This window comes from Prionailurus viverrinus, chromosome E3 (genome assembly GCF_022837055.1).
Source record: "Prionailurus viverrinus isolate Anna chromosome E3, UM_Priviv_1.0, whole genome shotgun sequence".
Taxonomy (NCBI): Eukaryota; Metazoa; Chordata; class Mammalia; order Carnivora; family Felidae; genus Prionailurus; species Prionailurus viverrinus.
The window spans coordinates 19,990,531-20,005,466 of record NC_062576.1 but is presented as its reverse complement, the minus strand read 5'-3'; the positions used below and the strand labels follow the sequence as shown (position 1 = coordinate 20,005,466).

General features: G+C 50.4%; 1 protein-coding gene across 7 annotated transcripts in view; it reads left to right on the top strand.

The window, feature by feature from the left end:
• KATNIP (katanin interacting protein) overlaps positions 1–14,936 on the top strand; it is a 195,695-nt gene that overhangs the window by 124,154 nt on the left and 56,605 nt on the right. For 6 of the 7 annotated variants that reach the window (XR_007147896.1, XM_047839284.1, XM_047839280.1 and 3 more), the window contains 3 exons: positions 45–160; positions 1,526–1,628; positions 5,631–5,846. Coding sequence is in view for 6 of the 7 variants with exons in the window: in XM_047839284.1 (XP_047695240.1) it covers positions 45–160; positions 1,526–1,628; positions 5,631–5,846 (435 nt within the window). In the remaining variant the exon portion in view is untranslated. The remainder of the gene's footprint in view (positions 1–44; positions 161–1,525; positions 1,629–5,630; positions 5,847–14,936) is intronic. The other variant, XM_047839283.1, reaches the window with a different exon arrangement.

Below are 14,936 nucleotides of genomic sequence, written 5' to 3'. Positions count from 1 at the left end.
ATTCCTGTTCCCTCCTCCTGTCTAATAAGCTTCTCCGTCCTCAGCCACTTCCTACCCCTGAGGCGACCGGCAGGACCAGCCCGCAGGAGCCGTGCAGGGCCACGGGGGGAACCACAGTCGTCCGTGAAGCCATTGACAGAATCGGCCTGCTGGGGAGCAGGTAGGTACCGAGCCTGCTTCCAAACACAGCCGAGAGCCCCACAGCAGTGCAGCCATGAGGATCTCGTTAGCTGAGGTTTTGCTTTGCTCCTCCTGTGTTCTTTCAGACCCCGTAAAACTGCCCCCTGGCACTCTAGCCTCCCTCCCCCTCCAGCCCGAAAGCCCGGAACGGACTCGATGTGTTCCCGGCAAACGTGTCTACGCCTGTTGGATTCGGTCCAGCCCGGTGTAAGACTTCATCCTCCTCAGAGGCCTCCCCAGAAGTACGCCATGCAGAAGAGGGTGCTGGCCTGGGGGGTGGAGGGTGAGCGTGGCCCACAGCCCCGCTGCCCCGGCCGGCATGTGGGGCTGCACGCGCTGTGGTCTATGCAGAAGGCCCGTGCCTGTCTGAGGGGCAAGGGGGGCCGAAATCCAGCTGGCGTGCTGGGCACTAAGCTGGGGCCCCCGCCGGGGACCGCAGCAGCCCGGAGAGGGACGAGGGCTTTTTCTCCACTGCACGAAAGAGGAATTTCCGGGCCAAGCTGTGCACCCTCCGGGTCTGTGTCCACCGCAGAGGAGTTTCCTTCCCCCGATTTGCAGAAAAACTCTGAACAGGCCATTCCAGCCATCCCTCTAGGAGTCTACAGACCCCAGAGCCTGGAAACCATGGCCGTGCATCACTGTGGCCATAAGTAAGCCCTCGCTGGTCCCCCTTGCGCCCACGGCCTGGTGCCAGAGGCGACCTCACACCCGATGCGGTCCTGTTTATAGGCAGCACACACCCCCCCCACCGGGAGCCGCATTTTCCACCCTCAAGATCCTTGGTGCTCCGGGGTCTTGCGGCTCCGCAGCCTTAAACCGCACACGCGTGGGGTGCATTTGCAAACCACACTCTGCTGAGCTGGGAACGCCCGCATCCTCAGAAGCAAGAGGTACAAAGTGAGTCTCTAGGCCGGGAGTGGCAAACGTGTGTTTAGCAAAGGGCCACACAGCGAATGCCCTAGTGAGTAGGGCTTTTCACTTTTTGTTTGTTTGTTTGTCTTAACAACCCTTCAAAAGGTAAAAACCATGCTGAGCTCTCAGGCTGCGGACTGGATTCCGCCCGCCTGCTGTCCTTTGCCACCCCGCTGCTCCAGCCCCTGCCCAGCCGAGGGAGTCTGCGGGCTGCCTTGCCCCGATTTCCTCTTCTTTGATCACGAATTGTGTGGTTATGATAAAGGGGGGAAACAGCCTGTGTGCGCCTTTGAACCGCGTGCGGGGCGGGTACTCTCTCCTCAAACCGCCGCTTCTTCTGAAATAGAAAAGCCAGTGCGGGGCCCTGACGGGCACGCTCTCTGTTGCATACCATCTGTTACCACCCGTTTGCTGAAACCAAATCACATTTCAGACAACAGCAAAGGCTTCTGAAAGTCCTCCAGGCCATCGAAAGCGACTCTGTCCGCCTCAGCAGGGCTGTTTCACCGACAGAGGAGCCAGTGCCGGATCCAGAGGTGAGATGCTCGGCTTCTGGGGGTTTCCAGATGCATCCAGCATCTCGCGCGAAAGGGCAGGGAGGAAGGGCCCCTCGGGGCAATTATCTCTCTGCAGGGCGGGGGGGGGGGGGGGGGATGGCTACCACAGTGGTAAACTTCACCTCTCTCTGCCCGAGTCTCCATCCTCCTCCTGCCCAGCACCCAGATGTACATGTGATGGCACTAAATGCTGCAGCAGAGAGGAGCCTGTCCACACAAAAGGCAAAATATAAAATAGCATGTAAACCCACAGGAAAATGTCCAACATCGCTGGTAATCCAGAAATGCAGATTCAGGGGCGCCTGGGTGGCTCAGTGGGTTAAGCATCTGATTTCAGCTCAGGTCATGATCTCACGGTTCATGAGTTCGAGGCCTGCATCGGGCTCTGTGCTGACAGGTCAGAGCCTGGAGCCTGCTTCGGATTCTGTGTCTCCCTCTCTTTATGCCCCTCTCCTACTGGCGTGCGCGCTCTCTCTCTCAAAATAAAATAAACATAAAAAATTTAAAAAGGAATGCAGATTCGAGCAACCTTAATGTCCTATTTGATATCTGAGTTTGCAGATTATTTTCGATGATAGGCTCTGGACTTGCAGGGTTACAGCAGGCTTACCCAGCTGGCAGCAATAGGAACGGGTGGAAGGAACTCTCTTGAAAAGCCCAAAGACCGGGTTTAAGAAGAGCCGCAGAAATACTTAATGTCCTCCCAGCCCAGCGATCCCGCTTCCCCACCCCCTCAGGAAATCACTCCACAGCGAGAAAAAGCTATAGGCGCGAAGATGTCTGTTGCAGAATGATTGGAAGTAGGGAAGAATGAGGAAAAAAAAAAAAAAGAACCGGAAATAACATAAACGTCTCATGATAACGGAGTTAATCGGGAAGGTATGATATATCGGCACAGAGCAGTAGTATCAAAGGAGGGGAATTATCGTTATGGAGGTTACGCAGAATGAAAACGTTAAGGATATAATCAGTTAACTGCAAAAGGTGATGTTTGTCCTCGTTGAGTCCAGCCTCTCTTGTGATTCTTCAGCACAGCGGTCACCCACCCTCCGCTTGGCCGATGAGGACTTAACTCAAAGCCCTCTGAGAGCCACATGTCAAACTCCTGTGACGGCAGAAACCCGCCCCCCCCACCCCCCCCCCGCCCCCTGCCCGGGCCTAGACCGGAGTCTGGCTCTGAGTCTGCAACCATGATCTAGACGGCATGTGACCTGAGGCCAGCCTCTTAAGCTCTCCGATCCTGCGTGGGGTGTCGCTGTCACACGGGGTAAATAGTCCACAGCCATGGGCTGCTGTGAGGACAAAACGTTTTGTGAGGGTGGGCACCTCAGTGCCTGGCACAGGGCGAGGAGGATCCGGCAAATACCCGTTGAAAGTCTGACGTCTAGAGAAATCTAGAGGAGTCAAAGCTTTGCCCCCCACCCCCACCCCTGCCGCCCACACGGAACAGTGGCTTTCTCAGCCATGAAGATCCTAAGTGTGATAAAGCGTCAGCCACGTTAAAAAGAGCCTGGGTTGATCAAGTCTTTTTATAGGAAACAGAAAACCCAGGGCAAACGGACTTCTACAACGAAGCGAAGGAAATGAAAGACTGTTGTAACAAACGCCACAGTGGGGACCAGTTGGGGCTCAACCCAGCAGCTCGTGCTGTGTCTCCACAATGCCAGCCGCTTCCTCGAGCTCCGTCCCCACCTCAGCACCCAGGCCCGGCTCTGCTGTCTCCCTGGGACCCCTCAAAAGCTAGAGTGGTTACCGCCCCTTGCCCTCATCGCCTCGGGCCCTACAGTCAGGAGCGAAGAGCATTTCTTCCACGCACAGAACTGAGATTGGGTCACGTACCCATCACAAAGCTACCCCCCCACCCCCACCCCTCGGTGGCTCAGGGGACAGGCCACGCTATTTCATTGGAGCAGTCGGGCTCCTCCTTGGGCTGAGAAGGGGTCCTTCCCCCTCTAGGACCATCGTCATGGCTGAGAAGAGACACGAGAGAGGAGGGCAGGGAGTGCGGAGACCCGGAGCGGCCAACCCGCATTTACCTTAGACCCCCACGAGGGATCCTAAATCAAGCGAGTCGGGAGCAGGGGGGCCATCGACTCGAGACGCTGGCAGGTTGTGACGCGTCCTTAGTTAGTAGACCCTCCGGCTGCTTCATTTAGAAGCCCCGCCGCAGGACGTCGCACATTTTAGATTGCACGGGCTGTGGGATCCGCCGGCCCCTCTGCGAGGCAGCTCGCCTCCCATCTGGACCTCCCCCTGCTGCCGGCAGCCGAGGTGAACCTCCCTTCACGCCTCCCACCCCTCACCTGGCGGAGCGGCTCATTAGCCTCTTCACCCTACCCCCGCCGCCCCACTTGAGCGAGGCCGGCTTCGGTTCATCACTGTCCTTCGCGTCTGGGACTCGGGCCCAGGGCGGCAGAGGGCCTTGGCCAGGGTCCCACCCGGCTCTGCCCAGAGCAGGCGGTGCCTGCGGGGTCTGCTGGTAAGAGCGGGCCCTGTGTTCCCTCTGGGAGCTGGGAGCTGACCTCCCTCCCTCCCCGTCCCCATCCCCGTCGCGTGGCCATCAAGGCTCGTCCAAACACACGCTGAGGGCGATGGCACGTCTCGCTGGCTATTAATTAAAAAAGTAAGTAGGGAACAGTTGCTGTTCATTTGCTCAACTCCCTGCTCACAGAACCATTGCAGATTACCAGTGCTAATTAACAGAGGGCATGTGCACGCAGGGAATGCACCATTTTATGAGGGACTGATCCGTGGCGACCAGCACTGCAGTCGGGGCCCGAAGGGGCCTCGGGAAGCCATTCCGCAGCGTGGCTGTTTATTGATGGCATTCACGAGGCCTCGGACCGGAAAGCAGCCCACGAAGGAGGCAGCGCTAACATCAGTGAAGGGAAAACATGGGAGGAAGTGGACACTCAGGGAGCACACACGGGGGGCCAGGACCCATGACAGGGACTTCCCCCAGTATCCGTATCTCACTTAGTCTCCGTGACGGGATTGTCAGAGAGATGGTGTCATCTGAATTCATTTGCTAGGGTAGCCACACCTCAGACGGGGTGGTGGCCTAAACAGCAGAGATGTATTTCTCTCAAGTTCTGCAGGCTGAAGTCCAAGGTCAAGGTGTGGGCAGGTTTGATGGCTCCTGAGGCCTCTTCTCCTGCCTTGCTGATGGCCGTCCTCTGGCTGTGTCTCAACACCATCTTTCCTGTGTGCATGAGCATTTCTGGTGTCTCTCCCGGGCAGATTTACACCCCCCCCCTTTTTTTTTTAATTTTTAAAATTTATTTATTTTGAGAGAGAGCAAGAGAGGATGAGTGGGGTAGAGGGAGAGAAAATTCTAAGCAGGCTCCGTGCCATCGTTGCAAAGCCTCACGTGGGGCTCAAACTCACAAACCGTGAGATCTCGTCATGAGCAGACATCAAGAGTCAGACGCTTAACCGACTGAGCCACCCAGGAGCCCCCAGATTTCCCCTTCTTCTAAGGACATGGTTCACATTGGATTTGGGCCCACCCTCACGGCCTCATTTTAACTTAATTACCTCTTTAAAGGTTGTGTCTCCAAATAGAGGAACACGCTCAGGTACTGGGGTTAGGGCTTTCGCATATGAATTTGGGGAGGTGGGGGACACAATTGAGCCCACAACACCTTCCCCAACTCAGCCGATAGGCCGTGAACACTTGGTAATGAGGAAGAGAAAAGCACATTCAGCCACAATCTGATGCCTTTTAAACATTTTTTTGTTACTTGCAAACTCTTACGGAAATACCAACTGCCAGGATTCACAGTAACTGTTTCAAATGCTTTTCAAATATGAGCTCATTTAATCTTTGTAATAACTATATGTAATGGGTGCTGTTCTTATCCTCATTGTATGGGTGGGGAAACTGAGGCACCGAGTGGCTAAATAACCTGTTGTGTAGTGGTGAGCTGAATCCAGCCTGTCGTGTTTTGACCCGTTAGCATTATTTTTATGTCTGTTAAGGACAAACTGAGAACAAGAGGCGGAGAGATCGAAGATGCCGTCTACGTGACCATGGAAATCCTGTCCAACTGGGGCCATACGTCCTGGGTGGGTCTCACGGAAGTTGAGTTCTTTGACCGGAACAACACAAAGCTTTACGTGTCGCCCCATGACGTGGATATCCGGAACACGGACACGCCCGGGGACCTGGGCCACCTGGTCAATAGGAACTTAGCTGTAAGTGGAGGCGGTGCTTGAAACTACAGTGAGCCTTGGCCTTGTGTTTTGATGCATTTTCTCTGCCCACGATAAGTCTGTGACGCAGGTGGGGGGGGTGCAGGTATGGGGAGGGGAAGAAGATAGTTGTCCATCATCATTCATTCAGGCACAGCGGAAGGAACCTGAGGGAAAGGTGTGGGTGAGGGCCCCGAGCCGTCCCCCAGCTCATTCCCAGATCCCTGGGCTTGTTCTTGGGAGAATAGGGCCCAAAGAGGAGCCAAGTCACCTCCTTCTATCCACCCTGCAGTTTGCCACAGTCACCACCAAACATGGAACCTTGGGGGTCATTGAGGTCAATGCCTTTATTTTATTATCAATGAAGAAACAGAGGCTTGGAGAAGAATATTGACTTGGTCAAGGTCACACCTCCAGAAGGTGGTGGGGCCACGTTCACATCCTGCAGCCTGGCCCAGGGCCCATGTCCACAGCATCCCCCCGCCCCCCAGTCCTGCTTCCCAACAAATATCAAGTACACACCCAACACACATCACACGTTCCTGTCCTTTATTTCATTTTATTTTGGGGGGAGAGAGAGTGTGCACATGCATGAGCAGGGGAGGGGCAGAGGGAGAGAGAGAGAGAGAGAGAGAGAGACAGAATCTTAAGCAGGCTCCATGTTGAGCAAGGAACCCAACATGGCGCTCGATCCTACAACCCTAGGATCATGACCTGAGCCAAAATCAGGGGTCAGATGCTCAACTGACTGAGCCACCCAGGTGCCCTGAATGTTCCTGCCCTTTAAATATCTAATAGTCAAAAAAGGAAAGAAGGAGGGAGGGAAGGAGGGGAGGAAGGAAGGAAGGAAGGAAGGAAGGAAGGAAGGAAGGGAGGAAGGAAGGAAGGAGGGAGGGAGGGAAGGAGGGGAGGAAGGAAGGAGGGGAGGAAGGAAGGAAGGGAGGGAAGGAGGGAGGGAGGGAAGGAAGGAAGGAGGGAAGGTGAGAAGGAGGGAGGGAAGGGAGGAAGGAAGGAGGGAAGGAAGGGTGAGCACTGGCATTTTCTCCTCTTTCCACTTGCAAGTTGGACACAGAGACTGGGAGCTAAGCTGAGGTAGGCCGCCCAGCAGCATGTCTTTACTATGTGGTGCTTCGCCCCCAGGAGGGGCCTGAGAACCTGGGGACAGACTTTGCCTCTGGGCCATAGAACCGGGTGGGCAAGGCACAGAGGCGATAGGAGGACTTCCTTTGGGGCCTTGTTGGCACCTTGTAAATCTCCCGCCAAGCACCTGTATTATCCGTTCCAAAGAACAATTATAAATTTTTTTTTTTAATTTTTTTTTTTTCAACATTTATTTATTTTTGGGACAGAGAGAGACAGAGCATGAACGGGGGAGGGGCAGAGAGAGAGGGAGACACAGAATCAGAAACAGGCTCCAGGCTCTGAGCCATCAGCCCAGAGCCCGATGCGGGGCTCGAACTCACGAACTACGAGATCGTGACCTGGCTGAAGTCGGACGCTTAACCGACTGCGCCACCCAGGCGCCCCAATTATAAATTTTTTAAAATGTATTGAAAAGAAATCAGCGCCCACATGTTCAGTTCTTACCTAGTGCCAGGCACGGGCTATCATCCATATAACCTTATTTAAACCCAGCAGTACACAGGCTCCAGAAGCAGAAAGGCCCGTGCTCGAAGCTTACCGTTTACAGCCTCATGAGCACAGGCAACTCACCTGACCTCTGCTTTAGCTTCCTCATCTGTAAAATGGGCGTAATAATGGAACTTACCTTGCTACGATGTTGTGGGGAGCGAACATAACTATAAAAAGCTCAGCGCCGTGGCTGGCTCTTCCTAAGGGCTCCAAAACACCAGCTCTTGTTATATTTGTTGTTTTATTGGTAATAATATTAATACCACTAAGAAGAGATATCATTCCCATTTAAAGAAGAGGAGGTACAAAAAGGGAGCTTGGGAATCCTCCGTTCTAGAGACCCGCATTCTGGTTTTGACTTCAGCAACTTACCTGCCTTCTCAGAGAATCAGTTTCTCTGCCCCCCCCGCCCCCCCTGCCCGCGCACCCCCCGCCCCCCGTAAAATCGAACCGGAGAGCACGGATAACCCATACGATTCTTACTTGTCTGCAAAAGAAACTGGAGTCTGGCTCACTTTAGCAAATTTCTAACAAAGGAATTTGTTGCAAGCCTTTGGGTAGCTGGGAAGACTCGCTGTCACCCAGGCCAGAGGACCCCGTGGTCGTGTTGGGGTTCTTGGCAGCATCCAGGATGTGCACCAAGGGTGTGGTCTTTTTTGGGGGCGGCGGGGGGCAGCGTGCGTTAGTTGGTTTGTCATCCTGTCGCCCTGCTGTGGATAACACGGTCGCAGGAGAGGAAGGCTGATGGGTGACCCTGGCTAGGAAAGTGGCCACCGTGATGCCAGTTACCCCGAGATGCCACAGCGGGGCAGGGAGAAACTCTCCCTGGAGGAGATTCAGGGTTGTTACTGAAGGGAAGGCAGGATAGATGCTAGGTCTCTGAGAGACACTACCCGTCCATGGGGCTAGACTGGGTGGTGACAGCCCTCTAAGATCGGCAGCTCCGTGACCTTGAAAGAAACAGGTCCCATAGGTCACAGCCACTGGGATGCTCTGGCCTTGGGTTCTCCTGCTCTGCTTCCTGCTTCGAGTCTGTAGGCACCCCTCTCCCGTCTCCCTTGTGCACAGAGCAGCAGCACTTTGGAAGCCTGCTGCACAGAACAGAGCATCCTGGGGCAGTAAAAGCATCATTGGATTTGCTGGGGGCCAGTTTTTTTTTTTTTAAGTTTATTTGTTTATTTTGAGAGAGACAGAGACAGTGCCAGGTGGGGAGGGGCAGAGAGAGAGGACAGAGAGAGAGAGAATCCCAAGCAGGCTCCTCACTGCCAGCACAGAGCCCAATGTGGGGCTCCAACCCACGAAGCCCTGAGATCATAACCTGAGCCGAAACCAAGAGTGAGATGCTTAACCGACTGAGCACCCCCCAGCGCCCCTGATGGCCGCCAGTTTCTACAATTACTGTTCCTTTTCCTCCGCTTAGCAGAGGCTGGTGAGCTTTGCCATGTGACGGCAGGGACAAGCCCAGCCCATGGTTCTGGTGGGCTTGGGGTTTTAAATTTTTGACCCTGAGGTTGGGACATGAGGCAGCCATCTCCTCCTGGGCTACTGGGTCTCCAGGCCCAGCTGTGGGCAGGCTGGATTCCCTCTGCCGTCCTGGCATGGGGTCTCCCCGACGGTCCTCCTACGTATGAGGTCCGGGACTACCAACACACGCAGCCTCTCCGGACCACCCGGTTTCGCAGGGGTTTAGCCCCACAGCGTGCTAGCCGGAGTCCTCAGACGTCCCTCGTGCGATGCTCACATGAACCTGGGGCTGCTCTCCCACATTTGATTAAATGAGAAACCAAGTCTCGGGGAGGACTAGGGACCTGCCCCGGGCCATACTGCCACGGAGTCAGGGAGCTCGGCTGAAATCTGACCAGCAGGTAACTGAGAGTGGAGTCTGGATTCAGAAGAGAAGTTGCTTCAGTGGAAGAGAGCTGGGGGCTGCCGGAACATACGGGGGTGCCCCACGCTCAGTGCAGGCCCGGCTCCCCTCTGTGCCCATGCCAGCTCTCTTATTGGCTTCGCCCAGGCCCGTGGCTTCAAGATGATTCTAGATGGATATGCCAGGGCCTGCCTGCCTCTCTGAGTTCCTGATTTAAATGCCAACTTCCTGCTTGGCGTCTCTTGTCGGGCACCTACTGGACATCCCAGACTTCAGTGATCTGAAACCTAACTTTTCATTCCCCTGCACTACCCACGTCTCTCCCGCCTACAAGATTCCTGTGCTCAGTAAATGGCGTTGCTGTCTGCTTTGCTGCTAAGGCCACCTCTTAACCTCTTAAGAGTCTTCCTTGACTGCCCCGACCCCTTCCTGCCACCTTCCAGGACACCAGAAAGTCCTGTTGATTCCTCCTGCAATACAGAGCCCGGGTCTGTCGCCTTCACCCGTGCCCACTGTTAAATGGCCTCCTGTCTCCTCGTCTTCTCTTCTGGCCCCATCTGCTCCATTTTCTGCTCTGTAACCAAAGTGATCTTTTACAAATGTCAGCTTGCACCCCTCCCCTGCTTAAAACCCCAGCCATGACTTCCCAGTATACTTCGAAGTGAAATCTCATGCCTCCCGTGGCCTGGGAGGCTGTCTGTGAACGGGCCTTCGGCTCCCTCTACTGCCTCGGGCCCCGGGGCTCCAGCAGCCAGAGGCTGCCTTCTGCTCTTCTGACGCTTGAAGCTCATTGCACCTCTGGTCCCTGCCCAGAACTTCCCTCCTCCAGGGTGTCATGTGGCTACCTCCTCTCTCTTCATTTGAATTTCAGCCCAAATACCGCTTTCTCAGCAAGCCCTTCCCTGACTCCTGTGTGGAGGACTCTTTTCCCCACACCACCCCAGTCTTCCCCACCTGCCTCTGTCACATCCTGTTCTTTCATTTTCTTCAGGGCGCTTCTCACATTAAGACGTGGTCTCGTTCACTCATTTATTATCTGTCTTCCCCTCTCCCCCCACTCAGCTATACATTCTTGTCCTCACCATGCTACATCCCCAGCACATAAATGTTCACAATACATTTTTTTGTACTTTTCTGTTTGGAAATAATCGTAGAATCGCAGGAAATTGTGAACAGTACGAAACAAAACAAAAACCTTGTGCAGAGAAGAGAAAAATAATAAAGGGATATCAGTGAAGCCAAAAGTTGGTTTTTTGAAAGGATCGGCAAAGTTAACAAAACTTTAGCTAGATCAGCAAGGAAAGAGGGGAAAGGATTCAAATAACTAAAATCAGGAATGAAAGAAGGGACATTAGTCTACCTGACAGGGAAAAAAAGATGGTTAGGGAATATTCTGGACAATCTTATGCCAACAAATAAAGATATCCCGGGTGAAATGGACATCGTCCTAGAAAGACACAAATCACCAAGACTGAGTGAAGAGGAAATAGACCATCTGGCTAGACCTATAGCAAGTACAGAGATTGAATTAATAATCCAAGAAACTTCCAACAAAGAAAAACCAAGGACCAGATGGCTTCACTGGTGAGTCATACCAAATATTTGAAGAATTAACACCAATCCTTCACAACCTCTTCTAAAATGAAGAAGAGGGAAGACTTCCAAACTCATTTTATGAGACCAGTCTGACCCTGATCACAAAGCCAAAGACATCCCAAGGAAAGAAAACTATAGACCAACAGCCCTTATGAATATAACGTGATCGTCAACAAAACATTAGCAAGCCAAGTCTCCCAGTTCATAGAAAGATTTATACGTTGAAACCGAGTGGACTTGATCCCGGGAACGCATGGTTTGTTGTTCAGTATATGAGAACGGATCAATATAATACAACATGTTGATAGGATAGAGGGGAAAAAGTCATGTAACATTCTTAATAGATACAGAAGGAGCATTTGACAAAATTCAACACCCTTTCATGATAAAAACCACAAACAAGCCAAGAAGAGAAGGAAACATTCTCAACCTAATAAGGGCATCTGTAAAAACCCACAGCTCGCATCATGCTGGTAAAAGACTGAAAGCTTTTGCACTAAGATCAGGAACAAGACAGGGATGCCTGCTTCCACCACTTCTGTTCAACATTGTACTCGAGATTCTTCCCCGGGAAGTTAGGCAAGAAAACGAAATAAAGAGCCCCTGGGTGGCTCAGTCGGTTAAGCATCCGACTTCAGCTCAGGTCATAATCTCATGGTTCATGAGTTGGAGCCCCGCATTGGGCTCCGCTTGGGGTTCTCTCTCTCCGCCTCTCTCTGTGCCCCTCCTCCACGTGTGCCCTCCCTCTCTCAAACAAATAAAAACTCAAATAAGTAAATAAACAGAAAAATAAGAGGTTGGAAAGAAAGAAGTAAAACTATATTTGTGGGTGATATGATCTTACAGATAGAAAACCCTAAAGAATCCACAAAAACTACTGATAAACTAAAATCCTGTTCAGCAAGTTGATAAAAGACTAATATACAAAAAAAAAAAAAAAAAAAAAAAGTTGTATTTCTATACCCTAGCAATGAGCAATCTGAAAAAGGAAACTAAGGGGAAAAAAATCTGTTTTTAAAAAAATTTTTTTAATGTTTCTTTCTTTCTTTTTTTTAAAAAAATTTTTTTTTAACGTTTATTTATTTTTGAGACAGAGAGATAGAGCATGAACGGGGTGGGTCAGAGAGAGAGAGGGAGACACAGAATCCGAAACAGGCTCCAGGCTCTGAGCTGTCAGCACAGAGCCCAACGCGGGGCTCGAACCCACGAACTGCGAGATCGTGACCTGAGCTGAAGTCGGACGCCCAGCCGACTGAGCCACCCAGGCGCCCCAATGTTTATTTCTTTCAAGAGAGAGAAAGAGCACGCGCGCAAGCAGGGGAAGGGCAGAGGGCGGCGGAGAGAGAGAATCCCAAGCAAGCTCTGAAGTGTCAGTGCAGAGTGCAACACGGGGCTCAGTCCCACAGATCATGAGATCATAACCTGAGCCAACATCAAGAGTCAGACACTTAACCGACTGAGCTGCCAGGTGCCCTGAAAAAAAATCTGTTTTAAAATAGCATAAAAAAAAAAAAGATACTTAAGAGTAAATTTCACCAAATAAGTGAAAGACTTGTACATTGAAAAGTATGAGATACTGTTGGTGGGAATTGAAGAAGACCCAAATAAATGAAAAGACATTTCATGTTCACAGATCGGAATACTGTTGATATGGCAACGCTCCCTGAATTATCTGCAGATTCCATGCAATCCTATCAAAATTCCAACTGCCTTTTTTTGTGGAAATTGATAAGCTGATCTTAAAATATGTATGGAAGTTCAAGGGACCCAGAATAGCTAAAACTATGTTGGAAAAGAAGGAAGTTGGAAGACTCACTCTTCCAATTTCAAAACCAACCTACAGTAATCAAGACTGTGGTACTGGCATAGAGATAGACATATATATAGATCAATGGAACAGAATTGATAGAGAAATAGACCCATACATCTGCAGTCCACTGATTTTCTTTTCTTTTTTTAATGTTTATTTATTTTTGAGGGAGAGAGAGAGAGAGAGAGAGAGAGAGAGAGCGAGAATGGGGGAGGGGCGGAAAGAGACAGAGACACAGAATCCAAAACAGGCTTCAGGCTCTGAGCTGTCAGCACAGAGCCCGACGCAGGGCTCGAACTCACAAAGCATGAGATCATACCTGGGCCAAAGTCGGATGCTTAACCAGCTAAACCGACTAAGCCACCCAGGTGCCTCTACAGGCAACTGATTTTCAACAAAGATGCCAATACTATTGGGTGGAGAAAAAAAAATCATTTTTTTAGCAGATGATATCGGGACAAACTGGATTGCTGATGCAAAAGAACGAAGTTGGGTTCCTACCCTAACATCATCTGCAAAAACTAACTCGGTGGATTAAAGACCTTAGAACTTTTAAAGCTTTTAAAACTGTAAAACTCTTAGAAGAAACACAGGTATAAATCTTCATACCCTTGAGCTTTTCACTGAGGTCTTACATATGGCTCGGAAAGCACAAGCAACAAAAGAAGAAAATAGATAAATCAGACTTCATCAAAATTTAAAACACATTTGCTTCAAAGGACATTCATCAAGAAACTTGAAAAGACATCTTAGGAAATGGGAGAAAATATTTGCAAATCGTATATCTGATAAGGGTCTATCATCCAGAATATATAAAGAAAAGAAATCTGAAACTCAACAACAAAATGACAAGCAACCACATGAAAATATGACCAAAGCACTCAGAATAGACTTTCCTCCAAAGAAGACATACACGGCCCAGAAGCACAGGAAAGATGCTATCAACATCATTAGTCATTAGGGAAATGCAAATCAAAACCCAAAGACGTATCATTTCATACCCACCAGGTTGTTACAGTTTTTGAAAAGAAAAGAGAAAATAATAAAGTATTGGCAACTCATGTGGAAAAACCATGCCTCGCTGGCAGGAATACAAAAGTAAAGTGGTGCGGCCGTGGTGAAAAACAGTTCGGCCGTTTCTCCAAAAGTTAAGTGTAGAGTTAGCCTATGACCCAGCAGTTCCACTCCTAGGTGCAGACCCAAGGGAACGGAAAATGTGTTCCTACAAAAATTTACACACCAATGTTCATGGCAGTATCATTCATGATAGCCACAAGGTGGAAACAACTCAAATGTTTATCCACAGATGAATGGATAAAGAAAATGTGGTACGTCCATACAATGGAATATTACTCAGCTGTAAAAAGGAACAAAGCGCCGATTGTTAACGCAACAAGGATGAACCTTCGAAAACATTATGGGATGTGGAAGAACCCAGACCCGGCAGGCCACACATTGAGTATGGAGTTCTTTGAGTATGCTGGAAAAAGGTAGTGGTGATGGTGACACAACCTTGAAATATACTAAACAAAACAAAACCCGCTGAATTGCATACTTGAAGGTGGTGACTTTATATATATGTGAAGTATATCTCCATTTTTTTAAAAAAAGTATGGAGAGGTCCCTTGTGCCCTTGCCCACCAGCGTCCCCCAGTGCTAACATTCTGTATAACTGTAGTACATTATCAAACCCAGGAAATTGACATTAGTATCAGGTGCACACCTTTGTACACACATTCGTGTGTGTGTGCGTATGAGTCCTATGCAATGTTATCACTCATGTGTAGATTCATGTAACCACCACCCCATCAAAATACACAAACACAAAATACAACACTTCCATCACCAGAGAGGGATTCCCCCTCGCAACCCTTTACAGCCATAACCCCCCACACACCCATCCCTAACGTTGGCAACCGCTGATCTGTTTTCGCTTCAAGAGTGCTATATAAAAGGAATCATCTTGTATGTAATCTTTTTGAGACTGGCTTTTTCCACTCAGTATAATGCCTTTGACATCCATCCAAACTGTGTGTGTCCATAGCTTGTTCCTTTTGATTATGATAATTTATTAAATTGGGGCTACTTCTGAGGGCAGTCCAGCATATCCCTGAAGGGGGTAGATCTGTATTAGGTTAATTCTGGAAGAGGGAAGCACCTTAATTAGGAATGAGAAAGGGACCTCCTG